The 19,121-nt window shown below is 42.3% G+C and overlaps 1 protein-coding gene across 4 annotated transcripts in view; it reads right to left on the reverse strand.

The window, feature by feature from the left end:
- Nucleotides 1-5,521: 5,521 nt before the first annotated feature.
- St6gal2 (ST6 beta-galactoside alpha-2,6-sialyltransferase 2) overlaps nt 5,522-19,121 on the reverse strand; it is a 66,908-nt gene continuing 53,308 nt past the window's right edge. For all 4 annotated transcript variants that reach the window (XM_057751799.1, XM_057751797.1, XM_057751795.1 and 1 more), the window contains exon 6: nt 5,522-10,144. In XM_057751799.1, coding sequence (XP_057607782.1) covers nt 9,873-10,144 — 272 coding nt within the window. In that variant the 3' untranslated portion in view covers nt 5,522-9,872. The remainder of the gene's footprint in view (nt 10,145-19,121) is intronic.

Raw genomic sequence — 19,121 nt, forward strand, 5'->3', positions numbered from 1 at the left:
CTTGTAGACCAGGCTGGCTCGAACTCACAGAAATCTGCCTGCCTCTGCCTCCCAAGTGCTGGGATTAAAGGTGTACCCCACCACTGCTTGGCCTCAGTTTAAAGTCTTTTAACAAGCCCATTATGGACTCATTTGGACTGATTCCTTTTAAATACTCTAAAATTACACTGTCTATGTGTGCCGCGCGGCGGGGGGGGGGGGGGGAGGTAGGGTGCACGCCATATGCACTTGTGGAGGTCAGAGAACAAGTTGCAGGAATAGGTTCTCTCCTCACATTGTGTAGGATCCCAGTGACTGAACTCAAACCATTGGGCTTGGGAACAGGTGTTTCTACCATTGAGCCATCTTCCTGGCCCTGGATTGACTCTGGTAGGAGAGGGCAATGCTATGCCTATGTACTTGACAGAAAGCCTCTGGCTAGATAGTAGTTTATAAGGTCTAGCTAGCTATCTACCAATGACTTTCTGGGCAGTTCTGTATGTCACATCTCCACGCAGGTCAGCTGTAACTCAGATGTCATTCATTTTAATAGTAACCAGAGTCCTACTGTTTCGGCTCTTGGCTTTATAGGCTGTTGATTACGACGGTGGGGTCCACGCCAAGGATCCACAAGTCTGCTAACAGCTCTATGTAATTTTCTAACAACTATGGTAATTTTGATGTTTTTGTTAATTCATTTATATCCTTTTGTTATGCTGGCATATGATTCCCAACCCTCCACATGCTGGGCAAACAACTGACTAGTGAGCTACATTGACACTGCTGGTTCTCTTTTGCTGTATTTTCCTATATTTTTCAATGGATGATTAATATTGGTACACAGAGATGGAGCGTGTGGTAGCTCATGACAGGCACGCTTTGTGTAACCATCAAAACAAAGCCAGGCATCAAAACATCCAAATCCCCGGCCACACCGACAGTCCTGGGTAAGAATCAGAGGATCTCAAGTCAAAAGACAGAGGCCATGAATGTGGAAAAGGGACCTGAAGGGAAGAGGGGACGATGGCAAGTTTAGGAAGGAAGTAGAGAGGGGATGGATGAGTATAATTGGAATACACTATGTACTGCATTTGAAATCGCCAAAAACACATTAAAGCAGTTCTCTCTTTGAGGGCAACTAGGAATCCAACTCCAAATAAACCCCAAATAAAAAGAACATCTTTCTCCTTAGCCTGCCTGACTCCATATTCAATTGAATTCAACTCAATGCCCACTTGTCCTTGCTCTCCGGGTAGCCACTCTCTCTAGCCAGTTGATGACGTACTGTGTCAGGAATTGCATACTGAGAACTGAGAAGAAAACCTGGAGAAACTGTGGCATTTCCCAGAAATAATCTTTTTTTTTTCTTGAGGTTTGAAGGACAGAAAAGCATCTGGGTGACCAGACAATTAAAATTAGCTGTGTCCTCTTGCTGCACAATCCGTCTGTGAGGAGAAGGCTACCGGTTTACAGTCCCCAAGTCAGATTTCCAGGAAGATGGTCCTTTAGGATGAATTCTGCCTCCTGTGAGCTGGTGTGTGATGCTGTGAAGTTCTTTCTCTTCCACTCCCTGCCTCTGGATGTGTGTGTAGCAGGCAGATAGAGCCTTTGCATTACCAGATCACAGTCACTTCTACCCCCATCTATTCTGTGAATGTGTTGGTATTCTTTAAGCAATTGCAGTGAGTTTTGAGCTCTAGCCTCCCTACAGTGAGTGCACAGCACACACAATATTATTCTATATACCTATACCATGATACCCCATGTCTTGTCTCTTCCCAGCCTTTTCCACTTCTCTTCTACTTTCTACCTAGATCAAGTACTTCAGCTTCCACCTATAAGAAAAGCAATTGGCATCTGTTTCTGTGCCTGGCTTATTTCACTTAATATCCTTTGCTACAGAAAATGAAATCTTACTGTAATTTTAATGCTACCTTTGTGCAGGGACCATGTTAAATTCAATATTGTTCCAAATTCCATATAAGCATTGCTAAAGGAAGCTTGGAATATGGTAGACTTTAACCATGTGTTGGAAAACTTGATAGTTTTTTGTTTTGTCTTGTAAGGGAGATCCAACGTAGGAAATAAATTTTAGAAAAATAAGGTTAATCTACTTCTTAGAGATATTTTAAAGTTCCTTATCATAGCCTGATTCTTGAGTCCAGAAAACAGTATAGAAGAGTATGGACCAAGAGAAACAAAGAAAGGTGAACCTTATTAATTAGAATATGGACTTAAAGTTCAGACCAAGGACAAGACAAGGAAGTGGCTTGCCAAAAGCAAAGGAATACTCTAACCCTATACAAGGAAAACCCTGCTGACAGTTCCCATCCACGTTATCTCATGCATTCAGACTTAGAGACTATCCTGTCCTGGTTGAACAATGTGTGGGCTCAACTGTAAGCAGCTGTAAATGTAGGTCAGCTCTGGGTATCAGGCTAAGGTCCATTCTCTAGAGACTGGCCTCAATCTGGGTAACCCCTCTCTGGATGCATAGAGCTATTGTTTTTAACTCCAAGGCTGCATGGAAATTATGGGTCTATATATGGATTTTTTGGTAAAAGAAAAGATTTCTGATCCTTGCAGGATCTTCTTCAGTGACAGATCTGCTTGGTAGTGGTTCTTATATATGTTATTAATTGACATTGGCTCTCATTGTACTGAGCTAGGATGTCTGTTAACTCCATCAGAAGACTGTCTGTCTCTTGGTTCTTCTGGAGCCCCAATGGTTCTCCATTTCAGGCTCTAATGTCTTCACCAGCCTCTTTTTAAACATGCAGCCTCAACATGGGTTGCTGTTTTAATCCCTTCTGTTACCATGTTCTCCCCTACCTATGCTAATGAAGTCAATGAGGACAGAAGGTACTGCATTTCCCAGTATCATTGATTTCTGCCATACACTGACCTTTCTGATCCAGAAATGTCTAAGCTGGAACCTCAATCTTCAAGGTAGCTTGACTTGTTTCCCTGAGTATGTTAGAGTTCAGTTAGGATAGAGGGAAAGAGCTATGGAGTGTTACTTAAAGGTGGCCTTCTGTCAGCTACACATGGAGTTACTTTTTATTAGGCTATGGAAATGAGATTTCAGCTTCTTATAAGAGAGTAAGATGTGTTCTTGCCTGGTACATGTAGTTCAGATCCAAGTCAAAGCTCTGGGGATTCAGAGGACTGGAAAAGTCTGATTAACCATAAATTTCAAAACACAACTTCTTCCCAATATGCAAAGTTATCACATTTTGCTTAATGATAGAGATATGGTATCAGAAATGCATCATTAGGCAGTTTTCTCATGGTTTATACGTTAGTGTGTATTTAAACATATCTAGAAGGTACAGCCCCCTACATAGTGACTATATGGTTCATAGAATTGAGTATCTGATCTTTCAATTAATTGAAATGTCATCGTGTAGAGTTAGTAGAGTCCCTGAAAAAATGAGCCTTTGGTTTGCTGGGCAGTGGGACTGTCAAGGATTAGGGCAGTAGCTCGTGGGGGGCGGGGTTGGGAGGGTGGGGAGTGGGTGGGGAGGATGGGGGGTAGGCTGCTTTAAATGACTGGTGTCATAGTTCCCAGCATGCACTCTGAAATCAGACAAAGACTGTAGGCTTGCAAGCCTCCATATCATTTCCCAGCTGTGTGATGGTAGGCAGATGGCTTAACCTCTTAGACCCCACCTTTCCTGGAGGTAACAGAATCTGCCTTGGAAAATGTTTTTGTGAGAACTGTACCCACACCCTCTGGTCCAGAGTTCCTGGAAGACTGTATTTACGATCAGATCGGGATCAGCAACTATGTTCTATAACGAGCCAGAAAATGATATTTTAGGTTGAACAGGCTACAAGACCTCCATTCTCAGGACTCAGCTCAGCCAGTGGCATGAGAGTGAATGAAGGGGCAGGAAAATCAGCCTAGGGAAGTGGGCATCCCCATCAAGTTCTGTGCACTGGGATTTTTGGTGCAGCACTTCATTGCATTCAGCTTGGTTAGCGCATGCGTCTTCAGTGAGGAGCTAATTCTGTGTCTGAGCTAATGACTTGGGTTTAAAAGTGACATCAGAGAGCCCAGCACTTACGTTTTACTTCCTGTTCCCTGCTCCTAGTTGTTTTTTTCCACTCTCTCCTCCTTTAGAATAAATGCTGAGAGTTCCTAGACTTTATACACCGTGGCTCAGCAGCAAAGTCTGCTGCAGTGGCTGAAGTGTGAGCCCATTCCCCTGGTTGATCACAGGACACTAAAACTGTGGCTGCAACCCTGCCCAGGGTTGCCAGAGAGGACTGCATCCCATAGCTTTAGACTTGAAAAAAAAATCCAAATACTAAATCCAAGTACTTTTCCTACTGAGTAAATTGAGTGATTCCAATTCACTGGTTAGTTTAGGAAATCTCTGTTTCCTTCTTTATCTCTGACCTACCTAAACCAATTTCTTTCTTTCCAGATTCTTCCAGCAGCACTGAGATCTCAAAGCACAGGATCTCTGTCTTAGTTAGGGTTTCTATTGCTGTGAGGAGAAATCATGAGCATGGCAACATTTATAAAGGAAAATATTTAAAGGGGTGGCTTATAATTTCAGAAGTTTAGTCCATTATCATTATGATGGGACATGGTGTTGTGCAGGCAGACATGGTGCTGGAGTTGAGGGTCCAATATCTTGATCTGAAGGCAACAGGAAGTGAACTATCTCACTGGGCATGACTTGAGCAAATATGAGACCGCCAAGCCCACCTCCACGGTGACATGCGTCTCTAACAAGACCACACTTACTCCAAGGCCACACCTCCTATTAGTGCCACTCCCTTTGGGGGCCATTTTCTTTCTAACCACCAATCTCTTAACCACCAGCTGCCCATGAACATGTAGCAGCAACCTCCCACCCAGCAAAGAAGGCCAGTTCTAATAATCTGGGAGGAAAACAATCATTTTATGAGGGAAAAGAAATGGCCACTGGTGTAAAAAGAGGGGTCTTCTGCCAGTCATTACAACTGCCCCTAGGGACCGAGGCTTCCTGCACTCCCCAACTGCCCACATCTGTCTTCACAGCAAATGCTAGCACTGCTGTGATTCGAGGGTTCCTTCGCATTCTGGCTGAAAAACTACGAATGGATGACCCGGGACTTCTCAGGACCTAATCAGGTGATTTTTCCTTTCCATGGTAGGTGTGAAGACCAAGGCTAGTTTAAAATTAAAGCCTGTTAAGTGGGAAGCATAATAAAATTGATCAAAAACACTTGATTCTAATGTTATAAAAGGTATATTAGCCTAAAACCTGTGTTTCTACTCGACTCTTACCTCTGCCATTTTTCTGCATGTGACAATTTACCAGGTGGAAAACGTGATCTGAATGTGATCTGCCTCTGGCTTCTGACCACATTGCATCCCTGTGCACACTCGGGAGGTCTGTGGTCACTGATTCTGCTCTTCCCCTTCCAGGCCCAGTGGGCCTCAATGCCTTACGCATCTCCAGAAGGACTGCATGGCTGCTCACTCATTTGTGTGTGCAACGTTTCCAGATTAAGACAGAGACACTTCAAGATAAATGGAAACATGTTTTATTTACAAGTCTGTACACTGTGTACACATAAAAATATACAAAACCAAAATAGAAAATATCCAAGTGTTAAAATGTGTACAAACACTTCTAAAATGCATTTCTTGGAAAACCTCAAGCCATTAATTAGTTTGAAGAGAACACGTTTTGTTTTAAAAATTATCATACAAAAGAATTCCCAAAGCCTTTAAAAAAGTTCACTGGTTTCCAGCAGAAAGATTCCGTAAGGATTTATCTAGAGCAAAACAGGGCAGGTGTTGTAAACTTAGGTTTAAACACTACTGTTGCGCTTGCTTTGTTGAAATCTGTTCTCCAGAGAATCAACAAATGTTTCTGTTTCTTCCCTTAATCTTGTAAAAAGCCATGGGCAGTCAAGAGAGTCTTTAAAAATTCAGAATTTTATCAGGTTTCTGACAAAGACAACACTTGGGTAATGGTTCTATGAACTGTACCTTTCAGTGGTTATTCATTGTTTGTTAAAGTGGCCATGACATGTAGAACGGCAGTGTGTGTGTGTGGGGGGGAGGGGAGGGTAGAAGACTGGTTTATTTTTAGCAGAAGGACATAAAATATTTGCTTCCTTCTCTTAAAAATTAGTGTTTTAAAAATTAAAATAAAATTTATTGTAAAGTTTTTATCATAAAGATGAATGAAAAAGACAATACAAAAACCTACCATGTGTGTAGATAAGTATATATACAGTTATATAACTATCTACATGCACACTCTTAGGTTAAGAACTCTATCAGCAGCCTTAACTCTGCAAACGTCACTACCCTAATCCTGTAGAGAACATATTGAGTTTCCTTTGCTATTGAAGGCTTCATTCATTTAACAAAACAAGAACCAGAACTTGCATTTTATTTTCTTGAGCCGCTAGAGACATGCTGCTCACTCACCGAGTGGCTAAACAAAGCCCGAGTGACAGGAATATAGAATGATCTCACAATGCAAATGTCCAGATAGAAAAAGCGTGTTGAAATGCAGGCATATTTTACCTAAGCCAGTCAAGTCTACACAGAGCCAGGGAGTAGCATTCGAACTATCAGAAAGCCAGAAACCGAAACAGACAATGAGATGGGACAGGGCTGGAGACTAGTGTACCATGTGTCCTAAGAAAATCGGACACAACTTAATCAAGCCACTGGTGCACACATTTTTTTATCATAGCATAACTTATGGGAGACGATGCCACTTGAGGCACCCAAGGTGTGCCCCCTTAATCCAGAAAATATGAGTATGGTCAGCTGGCAGCATGGGCTGACTCTGCTCTAGCAGATGAACTAGCTCATAAATACGATAGAGTAAGCCAGGCCTTTTGACATTCAATTCTGATAAGAGTAACGACACCGTAGCACTGCTTTTGCTCAGATGTTATGGTTCCAATGGCAGAGGACTACCAGAGAGTCCAGGTTGACTGGCTGAGAGACCATGAGGTCAAGACACAAGCAAAGTCCCATTCCTGAAGCAAAGCAGCGTGAGCTCAGAGATCAGGTAGGAAAAGACACAGCAGTGCAGATGGTCTCAAGCCCCTAACTTGCCTATGGAAGCACATCTTAGATGCCTGCATGCAACTTCTTATTTGATCAATACTTCTCCTTTCAGAGTCCTGCATAGAAAGAACTAGGTTTGTGAGGATGTGGTGAGCATGGTCAGTGACATGGGCCCAGTCCTGATATTTCATGGAGTTGTCTGTGGTTCAGCATCCTCATTATACATAATCTCTTGCCTCGTGTGAGCAGTGAGACACAAGTTAGAGAGAATCTGGAAGTGACTGAACTGTTTTTCCTGGACAACACTAGTGTCTTTTCAACGGGGACAACAACGACAAGAAGAAACAGAGTGTTGATATTTCTTGCAACATAAAGGAACATGAAATCTCTCGGACCTGAGGGCGGAGAAAGCAGCACCTGGTGGTTTCTGGTGGCACCATGGGGATCTAACCAGGGTCCCTTCACAGAAGAGGTGGGACACTTTTGGAAGAGCCAGGGCCAGAGATGAGGTGGCAGGCCGGTTAGTGTGGCTATTCCACAGCTGCCGTGGGGTTCACTGCAGGTTAGTAAATGTGCTGTGGAAGGATTTCATCAATGTCTGGCAAAACACTGCCACTTAGGACCCATTTAGTTAATACAAGAACTGGCCGTCGCATTAGCCATCACTGTGTGACATTTGCAGGAGGCTAAGCTACTTAAACATTTAAGTACAGGAGTGCCTAGCCAACAGTATGTTAATATGGGCACCACATTTTCTGAATGTTTAACAGACTCTGAGTCCCAAGAGTCTTTAGGGCCATAATAAATTCAAAGACTTTAATTAAATTTCCTTTATGCTCTGTGGTCTTCCTGTAACCCCTGTAAAACTGAGAGCCACCCTTTAAAAGTACATGTGAGACAGCAGAATGCTGTTTAACAACCTTCGAAGTGTTTTGTGGGGCTTTTGAACTTGAATATTTACACTGACCTCAATAAGTTATTCTCTAACCAAATTCTCACGCCACCAAAGGGGATTGTCTGGGATAATAAGTATGCCTGTAAGTGAATCCCCATCAGGACTACAAAAGGAAACTTAATGGCTGTGAGCATTTATAATGGCAAAGCCTGGAAGACCCAGAAATATCCAAGGACTCCAGAAGTAAAGACGCATCCCACACCGGCACTTCCTCCTACAGAGTTACAGTCAGGATTAGACAGGTCAGCATGGGGACAGGGCCAAGCTTCTGTGAGACTGCACGGCTGAACCAGAATGAAAAGATGATGCTCCCTTGTGGAACTCAGAATGGGCTCTCAGCAGATGCAGTCATAACCAAAACCCTGACTCTACTCAATTAATACCGGAGCAAGCCACTAGGGATGTCTGTAGCCTGCTTCCGTTCTGCTGGGGAGAATAACCAAACAGAAGCTAGTGGGCTCAGAAAACTATGCTTCCTTAGGAAGCAGTCCTTAGAGCATTCCACAACAAACTCATTGGGAAACGACTTTTTTTTCTTTCTCTACAAAACTTTGATAGCCACACATTTTGCAAAGGGTTTGCATTTAATTAAACTATTGTCGCTGCCAAAACATCTTAACTATACAACTGAGAGTTGCTTTGATTTGATATTGAAACAACAGCCTGTTTAATTACAGAATTCTAAAATGCTTCTGTCCCACTACCTTCATTGAAAAACAAACAAACAAAAACCCACACAAAAGGATATATTAGTGATAGAAGCTTAGGTTAAAAATCTCAGTACAGTTATGCACTGGGAAGAATACTTTCTCCTGCCTGTACCTCTGCCACACACACATTCACCTTGTTAAAAGCCATTCTGAGGCTCTTTCACATTGTTAACATAAAAAATCCCTATGGAAACAAGGATGGACTCTTAGCTGTTTGTCAGTAGGTCTGGGGGACATTCAGAGTGCGTGAGGGGCAAGTTTTGAACAGCTGAGAAAAGCCTGCAGAAATTGCACACAGAAACGATAGGAGTGTACCCCTGCAATTCAGAATATGCACTTCAAACCTTCTCTTTACATTCTGGAGGAACAAGGGTGTTCCCTGGTTGACCTGTAGCGACCCTGCATGTCACTGGCTATGTGACAGCTACAGAGCACCTCGGCAGGCCAGGTGCATAAAGTGGAATAGCCAGGGGACAGTCACCTGACCAGTCATGACCCAGCAGGCACCACCTGGACTGCTGCCTGTGTGTGTGCCAAGTGTTGCTGACCACGGAAGGGATGCTGCAGGGGGACAAAGACACTGCTTTTTCCTAGCAGCCGGGGTTTGGCTTGGCTTCTTGGCACGGATGAGTGGTACTTTTCTAAGTGTGGCCCGGTTCTCAGCCATAACATCCAGAGAGCACTGGGAAGCAGAGCTTCAAGGTCATGGTTGAAAACCGTGTGGCTGACAAGATGCATGGAAGGATTTTAAACAGGCCTGGGTGCGAATTCAGACAGCCGTCACAGAATCCAGGCTGCTTCGTGAGGAATGCATGGGCAAGTGGCCGACAGGCTCCACTTGGCTATTTCTTGATGGAACTGGTATTATCAGTAGTATCTCCCTAACTTGTGGCTGGAACCACCTGTGATAGAGTGTCCCTGCTGTAGAGGTTAACATGTTTAGAGGTATCGTGCCCATGGGTATGCATCTGATTTCTTTCTGTGCATCCTGTTTTTGCTTCTTTCTTGGATAATTTTAAAGGCCCATTTCTGTATTCCTATCAGTAATAGTTACCCAATGCCTTTGACCAGAAAGCATTCTCATGGCCACTAAGTTAAAGACAGCACATTGCCTAAATCTATCTTCAAGTATTCTGTGACTCTGAGGACAGCAGTAGTACCTTATTGCACATCAGTTCCCAAGAGTTCCATTTTAAGAGTACGTATTGTTGGAGCTGGTGTCTGGGCACCGCAGGGCCTGGAAGCCTGGCAGTACCACCTTGCCCTTGCGGTGCAAATCCGCTTGGGTGCCGATGTTCAGGCGTTGCACCAGGAGCTTCTCATAGAGCAGCGGGTGGTACGCCCCCAGGGTGCAGGCTGCGTCGTAGTACAGCTCGTGGTAGTGGCAGAGCTCCGTCTGCCGGACGGATGGGATGTATTCGTACACGTGCACTTCACTGCACATGGACATCATGATGAGGATGCCTGACGAGGAAGGAGAGGGAAACACCGTGAGTGGGCGACTCCAAGAAAGGGGGGACTTTTCCTGGGGAGGGGCAAGGAGTTATGGTGGCTTCTGGGGATGACTGCGGGGAGAGACACATGCTTTACATTCGCAGTGTTCCAGCTTCCATTGTGAAGGGCAGTTCACGGGGGAACGAGTATCTAGATACAATCCCACACGTATCCATTCGCTTATTCAGTTATTGCTGCAGACCTAAAACTGACATGCAGAGATAAAACTGAACATACGGGGACCTTGCTCCAGTGTGTGATCTATAACTCTCTTGTGCTACGGGCAACAAGCATATCCCCCAAAGGACTATTATGTTCTGAAGAAACAAACGCTATAAAAATCTGATTATGAAAGTTTATTATACATTAAATAGAAACCATTCTTCTGACCTTTCTAAAGTGGAGTCCTACAGCGTAACAGCTCTATACAATGGAGTTAGGATGTAGATTTTAAGAAATTAAATTTAAGAATGTTAAATTGTTAACAAAATTGTATTTCCCAGTCACACGTCATGGGGTACCCTTGTAGCCTGGGCTACTTTGGGACAGGAGGATTGCTTGAGTCCAGGATTTAGACACAAGCTTGTACTCTCAGGGTACTGTGAGTTAGAATACAGGTTGGGCTACCACAACGACAATAGATTACTATTCTCATGAAGGCTATCCCTATTAATCTGTCTTCGAGTCTAAGTGTTTCCAGTAAACAACTACAAAATCTCATCATTAAATGATGCTGCTCTTCACTCAGGCTAGCTCTCCTTTTCTTTTCCCTTCCTCCCTTCCTTTTCTCTGCTCCACCATCATGAAGCTATTTTTGAGGCAAGGCCTCACTATGTGGCCTAGTCCTCCTCCATGGACTGCTGAAATTCTGGCATTAAAGGTGTGTGAATCTAAGTCTGGTTAACTTGAAACTTAAAAAAAAAAGTGTACTTAATCCATTATCTGAAAGTGATGTCCTTACTTATTGTGAACAAAATATAAAGTCATGCTGTTTCTGTTACCTCTAACTTGTCCTACAGAGGACTGTCATATTTTCTAAGAAATTAAACCAGGTTTGGACCACAAAAATCTAAAACCAGGGCTAGAAATACAGAATGTTTGTCTAGCATGGGAAAAGCCCATGTTTGTCCTCAGTACCAGAAAACAAAACTAATCCCAAATCAAAAATAATTCTTCATGAGCTCTGCTGGGGAGAGAAGTGAAGGAACCTCCTTTGGCCAAGCAGGATCTAGAAGTTGAAGCTGAAACTGTTTCCTGGAAGGCAAGGCATAGAGGGGGACAAAAGGTTGTTCGAGAGACTACCCTGCCTCTGTGCTGAGAACCCTAGACTGTGACGGGGTACTATGATACCTGACCCAAAGACTCTATGAAGAGAAGTTTCTCTCCAGAATGATGTCAAAACTTTGCATCACTAGTTAGTTCCTCTCCTTTCCTTCCCAGGTCTATCAGAGCTCTCTTTTCCACCATAGCACACGTACTAGCCAGATGTTATCCATGCCCTGGATCATCTTCAATGAACTGACGTTGGTAAGGCCAACAGAGAATGAGGAGTTTGCACCTGCTACATGACCGCTGGGTACCTATCCATCAGGGCTTGTAATACATGCCACATTAGTCTCTCCGTCTGTGTGGCAGTAATGGTTCTGTGAGCATTTGCTCTCCTTGGGTAAAATCACCAATAAGGGTTGTCTTCTTTGAATCTGAACTGTCTCACCCGTGATGCCTTTCCCATTATGTAAAAACTCCACTGAAATTGTGAGACACAATAAGTTCTTCCTCCCTTGTTTCTGTCAGCTGCTATGACCCAGTGGTGCAGTAGGAAGCGCTGCAGACACTGGTTTGGTGGCCGAGAAAGCCATCCACATAAAGAGGATTAAATCTTTGATCCTTGTCAAGTTGGCATCTCTGTGGTTTGTCTGATATCAGCAGGTGGATTCTTCCAAACTCCACAGTCTATGGAGCTGGAGTGATATGCGTTCTTTGGTCTAGCTGTGATTTTTACCTTTGCATCAGTTACTTTCAACCACCCAAGCTTATGCATGCTGTGCTCCTGTGTCTTCTCATCAGTGATTGACAGCCTTTGAGGCTTCTTATTCCTGGGTTCCATACATATGTATTCAACTGGAAATATTCAGAAAGAACCAAGTCTGTGTTGAACATATACAGATCTATTTTCTTGTTATTATTGCCTAGAGAATACAGAATAGGGGCCATTTACACATCGTTTACATTACATTAAGAGCTATAAGAAATCTAGAGATGATTAAAATACATGGGGAGAAGTACAGATTTCATGGAAATAATATACTATTTTATATCCAAGACTTGAATTCCTGTGCTTTGGTGCCCATAGTTTCCTATAAACTCTCCCACAGATACCAAGGAATATTCTTGTGTCTTTAAAAGCTTCATTTATACAAAGGCTAGTCACCATACTATAGGTCATTTTTTAAAATGAATATCTTATTTATTATTTGGAAATTTCACATAATGCACCCAATCACATTCACTTCCCAGTCTTCCCAGATGCTTATGACTCACTCCAAAATAAAAGGATAAGGAGAAAAATACCAAGTCTAATTCGTGTTGCCCATATACTCACTGGAGCATGCTCAAACTGCCAGTGGCCAGCCCTTTAGAGAAAACAGAGTCCTTCCCCACCCACAGCCCAGCCAGAAGCCATCAGCTGTGAAGAGCTACACTCCAGCTTCCCTATCACAAGTTTTAAGAGTCTCTTCAATGGCTTCATGTCTAGACTGTTTCTTTTTTTACTGATTTGATTGAGCTATACATTTTTCTCTGCCCCTCTCCCTTCCTCTCCCCTCCCCTTCAACCTTCTCCCATGTGTACTATAGGTTATCTTTTAAAACCTGTTTCTACCTGTTTCTATGCATCAGTAACACACCGCCTCCCATTTCCCTCCCCCTCCCCCAATCAACTCCCCCTCCCTCAGTAGCCCGAAGAGCAATCAGGGTTCCCTGTCTTGTGGGAAGTCCAAGGATCTCCCACCTCCTTCCACCTGGCAGAATATTTAATATTGTCAAATTCTTGGGGTAAACATCTTTCCATCGAATAGCAAAATGATCTATTGGTATAAAACTTCAAATTTATAAGTAACAGCAAAAATGAGTTTAAGTCACTTTTTAAAAAACACTTCGCCATGTGGAGTCCGTTATGAATTTTCCAGAATGACCCACAAAACAAGGAAGACACAGTCTGGATGGGAGGTGGTGAGGGGAAAAGACTTGGGGCACTGAACCATGCCAGGCGAACGGAACTCTTGTAGCTGCTCTGTGAGTCCTTCTGTACATTCGGTCATAAGATGGAGCACTGAACAGGTAGACCTCTTACTGCTTCAAGAGAATAAGTGACTTTTACAGTGAATTTACAGAAAATATCTGTGGCTCAAAGTTGTTGGAAATACAAATGAACATAATAAGAGAATAATTTAAGACACATCTAACACATTGAAGAATATAACATGTGCAATAATAATACTTGAAAGCCAATTTTAATTCTTTTATATTATGTCATTTGGTTCATTATTTATAGGAAAATGCAAAAAGTTATGATACATTTTGTACTATCATAATAAGAACTTAATTGGTTTGTTATTTTGCTTTAATGTTCTCATTTTGAACAGTATATTGGAAAACTGGATCCTAAAATGCAATAGAAAATGGAAAAAAGGGACGTTATGACTTATTTTCAAGCACGTAATTTTTGTGCATGTATTAAATAGCCTGAAATTATAGTGTTTGCCTCTGTGAATTTAGAAGTAGTACTTACAATATCATCAATAGAGGCAGCCTTTGGGAAATGGACGGAGTGGGAGTGGTTTACACAATGAAAAAAATTACCAGTAGGTTATTACTATAACTTTTAGAAGTATTACTTTCAATATTACCAGTAGAGGTTGCCTTTGAAAAATGGATGGAATGTTGGTGGTTTACATAACAACAACAACAACAACAACAATAATAATAACAACAAATTGACAATAGGACATTACAAATCAGCTCAGTGTCTAGTGTGCTAGATTCCTGGCCATAAGTTGCCCGCTAAGATCCGGGAGGCTGGTCTTTCCTGGATTGCATGGGCACTTTCTGAATACTACCAGCAGTGAGTCAGGTTCTATGACTATCACTGAGCATATCCACCCTCTATAAAAGTACTTAATCTCATATGGGCAAAAGAGAATCTGTACGAGTTCAAGGAAAGAACTCCCTACTCAGTCAGGCTGCAGCAGAATTAATGACCTCACTGCAGCAAGTTCCAAGACACAACCACTAGTATCTAACCAGGGATGAAAGAGAGAAATGGGTCCTTTGGGGTCATCTAAATGATCCTAGGGCATCAGCTTAATTTATAGTATTGTATGGCTCAGCGGGTTTAAGGGTCCTGTATGCTTCCCTGGGGAGTTCAGACTTACAATATGTCTCCAGGGTGTCTTCTAATGTACCCTATGACAGATGCAGACTCTGATTAGAAATACAACCAGGTGACTGTTGGAAATGAATTATGTATGCTCAGGATGGTCACCTAACATAAGGCTTGGGACTTAAGGAAGTACCTTAAAAAAGGAGAAATTTCTGTCACATACAGAATAAATTTGTAATATGTAATAGTACATGATTGGAGCAATGACTCATTGACATAATTGGCTCCATGATATCAAGCATTCTGAAACAGTAAAAATACTCAACAACAACAACAACAACCCCCAGGCAACAACTACAGTATGCAACTAACTCCACAGCCTTTTGACCATAGAGGAAATGAAAGGCGATTTCAGCTTGATTAGGTCTTTAATGAGGGAGCAGTCTATTTCCTTTTGGGAGGGAGGTATTGTTTCACCTAGAGCAAAACGTTAGATGAGGCACAGCAGAGTTATAGCTAAGGATTACTGAGTAGTCACTGTGCTTAGCCACATGAAAACTTCATTACAAAGAGTTTGTGTCATGTGTAAAAAATTGGAGCTTAGAGCTAGTAAATTAGGGCCCTGATTTTATTCTGATCTCTGCAGAATTCAAGGTTTGGATCACAAAGTGACCCAGGAGGAAGTAACTATCCTGAAAGAACTATACATTACCCTGATGGATGATCCAGAATTTCAGAGACCTACTCCCCAACTCATGCTCATTCTCCCCAGCAAGTGTTGAAGGGGAGCTGGGGTTGTGGGAGTCCACTGGGGGCGCACTTGCTACACTGAGCCCTGATGTGGGAGAGATGTGAACTGGTGCAAAATAAAATCAGAAAGGTGATGATAGGAAGGGTGAGAAGAATGAGTTGGTGTCTTCCAAATGCTTAAACATTTAGTTAATAATGTTTTTTACTTCCTTTTATAGAATTTATCAAGTTACAGGAGATTCCCTTCCTTCTTCCCTTCCTTCTCTCCCTTCCTCTCTCCTTCTTTCCTTCCTTCCCTTCCTTCGTTCGTTCCTTCGTTCCTTCGTTCGTTCCTTCGTTCCTTCGTTCGTTCCTTTGTTCCTTCCTTCCTTCTTTCCTTCCTTCCTTCCTTTTAAAAGACTGCCAATTATACCTGTAATTTCAACTTTCAGGAGGCTGAAGCAGGAGAATTTCCATATTTGAGGTCAGCCTGGATCACACATCAAGACCTTCACCCAAAACTGCTATCAAGCAAAGCTAAAGAAACCTGAAAGCACTATTTTCATTAAGGTTTGGTGAAAGTGTTGGGCTTTCATATCTCTGTGAGAACAAATAATATCTCCAGACTTCTTTTGACTTACATACTCATGAAATGGATGTTTTAGGGGAAAAAAAGTATATTTTGGGCTCAGTGAGACAATTTAGTGGATGAAAGCACCTGGCAGAAAACCTGGTAAGTTTGAGTCCCAGGACCCATTGCTATAAGGACTAAACCAACTCATGCCAATTGTCCTTTGTTCTCTCCATGTATGGTGTGGGATATGTGAGTGCGCACGCACATGCGCACACACACAATTTTAGAAGTCAGATTTTTCACTTATTTTAAAGTAATGACCATGACACCAAGTCAAAATAAATCCAGGATTACGTAGAAATGTTTTGAAGGATAACTTTCAGTTATTAATATGTAATTGAGTTAATTTTTAATGTTTAAATGCAATAAATATTCATATTTTAAATAATGATTCTTCAAAATATTTTGACAGGCAGGGTTGTTAATTTGTAACATGGATTTGATGCTTAAAATGCAGAAAACATGATTTTAAAGTACTCACCTGTAACGTTAGAGGGATAACAACATTATAAACATAAAATGTTTAATAAGTATCTTATTAATATGAATGAATATAGTGAAAGTATAGTTTAATTAATTTAATATGAATATGTGTTTAATCATTATAATTCTTTACATGTCTTCTACTTTATTTATTATTACTATTCAAAGATTTATTAGTTTTATTTTAATGTACCTGTGTTTGCCTGTCTGAGTGTATGTGCTCTACAGAAGCCTGTGGAGGCCAGAAGAAGGCATCAGATCTCCTGGAACTGGAGTTACAGATGGTTGTGAGCTGTCATGAGGGAACTGAAAATGGAGCCCAGGTCCTCTGCAAGAGTAGCAGGTACTCTTAACTGCTGAGCCATCCCTCTAGCCCCATTATTGTTATTATTATTTTAAAGGGATAATAAATCCTTAGCTTTGATAAACTCTACATACAGGAACTGTAGACCTCTGAAAGAGATAATTTCCAAACACCGAAGTGTGGAGAGGCTGTAGAATGTTGTAGGGCGTTTCCTTAAGTAACTAGAGAGGCCCCATTATTTGCAACAATACTATAATGTGCTCAGTTGTAAATGAAGCACTTTTATTCTAAACTGATTCTATAGGAGAGGATGATTGTGAGAAAAAGCAGATTCTAAAGCATGGGGAAACAGCTTAATCTCTCGCTGGGGTCCAGTCCCAGTGACGACACAGCTCTGAGTTCACCAGGGAGCCTAGACTGGAGCAGATCATCTGGACATCTCTTCCCTCTAACACTCTGCTGTGTGGACTACTTGCCCCTGTTGTGTAAATCAGCCTAGTAGACTCCCGTTTGTATTCTACTGTGTTCTTCTGGAGGATCCTGGATAAACACATCTTCTATCATTTGTGGATCCTATGTATTTTATAGACACGTCGAATGGTGTGTATGAAAGCCATGGACAGAAATGGGGACATGATAAGCTGGGGGTGCAAGTGAGAAGAGTGAGATCCAAACAAATAGACTTCAAAGAAAGACTATGTACAAGAAATAGACACCAATACAAACAGTGAAATATACGGCTGTTTATATTTGGATTTTCTGCTTCTGAGTTAAAGAAAGGAACGCAAGAACACAAAGGCAATCTACATCTAACAGGGTCAGAATGTAAGATTTAATGCTATACCATTTCGAAAGATAAAGATTCATATTATATTTTATTGATCCATGTATTATTTAAAGTAAATATAAATAAAAAATTATTGTTTCACTTGTGTTTAATCATGGCCATAATAAAGCAATAAGCAAGAGGGCAGGTTGGAATTCTGGGTCCTCTCAAGGCATCCAAGTCCAATAACTTTTGATAGAATCAACAGAAGGAAGACTTTACAGTTTCTTGCAACTTGGAGAGGCTGAGAGAGGGGCTCTGAATACCCCAGAAGCAGCATTAGTGCTCTTTGAGACTGTAAGAAATGGAAATTCCAACCTCCTCCAGTTACTCAGACTCTTTGTTTTAAAAGGCTGCTGCAACTAGCCTTCAAACTGCTCTCACTGGTTCCTGCCTGCAGTCATGCCTCTACCCTCCCCCCCCCCCCCCCCCCCCCCCCCCCCCCCCGCCAGCAAGGCTACTGACTTGCTCCGGAGAGACTGTGAGCCAGAATCATCCAACCAATCTGTCCCTAGATTACTGACCTGCACAGGTCTGTAAGGTTATACAACACTGATTGTTCTTTTCAGTTGCTGAGTGTTGCTTTGCAGGAAATGGGTCGCTAATATAGAAAACTCACAGGTGATGTGGGGCATGCTAAACTTTAAGAACTTGTTCATTTACCAAATCCTGTCATTCCTCAGTATGTGGGGAACTGAACCCAGGGCCCCATGCAGATAGCCCTATCCACAGGTGTTCTAGATACTTATAAGATGTTACAGCATTCCATATACCTTTGCACATCTTCCTGTGCGCTTTATGTATCTCTAGATGGCTTACAATACCTAAAACAATATGCATGTTATATAAATAGTTGTTATTGTTTGGGGAATAAAGACGAGAGAAGAGGTCTGCACACATTCAGAAAAGATGCAATTTTAAAAAGTGTTTTCAGTGAGTGGCTCTTTGAATCGGAAGGTGTGGACCCCAGATGGATGAGGTCTCTCTACTTCATTTGTGCAAACTCCTCAGCATGGGTAAGAAAACGCAGGCTGTGTTTGTTGCATGAGCAATCACCCATGAAACCAGTCCTTATAAATGGATAGCAGTGAGTGAAGAGAGTGGTTCCCTCTGCTTCACTCAGCAGAGTACCGGACAGGAATGCAGTGCCAGATGAGGAAGACCCTACTTTGGGTTATCTCTGGGTAAGACCTCCATGCTGACCAGTTCCCAGGCACAGGGACAAGCGTCTAATGAAACAGTCTAACCCTCCTTGCCCCTCTGAAATGGGTTCTGTTCAGAAGCTGACGCTAGAGCTTGCAGCACTTAGAGAGAACAGATGCTGAGGAACCAAGTCAACTCTTTGGCAGGACTTTAGAGCAGGAAAAAGGCATTTGGAGCATACTTTTGGTCACAGCAACAAAATAAAACAGCCCATCTCATTGATTTCACCGACGTTCTCATGGGAGAGAGACTGCCATGCGGTTGACATCATCCCACGTCTATCTGAGCATATCCAATAGCCAAACAGATGGACTTCATCTCATCCAGATCAAAGAGGAAGCATAAAGGCTACAACAGTATGGGGATGCCCGGAGGGTACTGGTAACTG

This window comes from Chionomys nivalis, chromosome 19 (assembly GCF_950005125.1).
Source record: "Chionomys nivalis chromosome 19, mChiNiv1.1, whole genome shotgun sequence".
NCBI lineage: Eukaryota > Metazoa > Chordata > Mammalia > Rodentia > Cricetidae > Chionomys > Chionomys nivalis.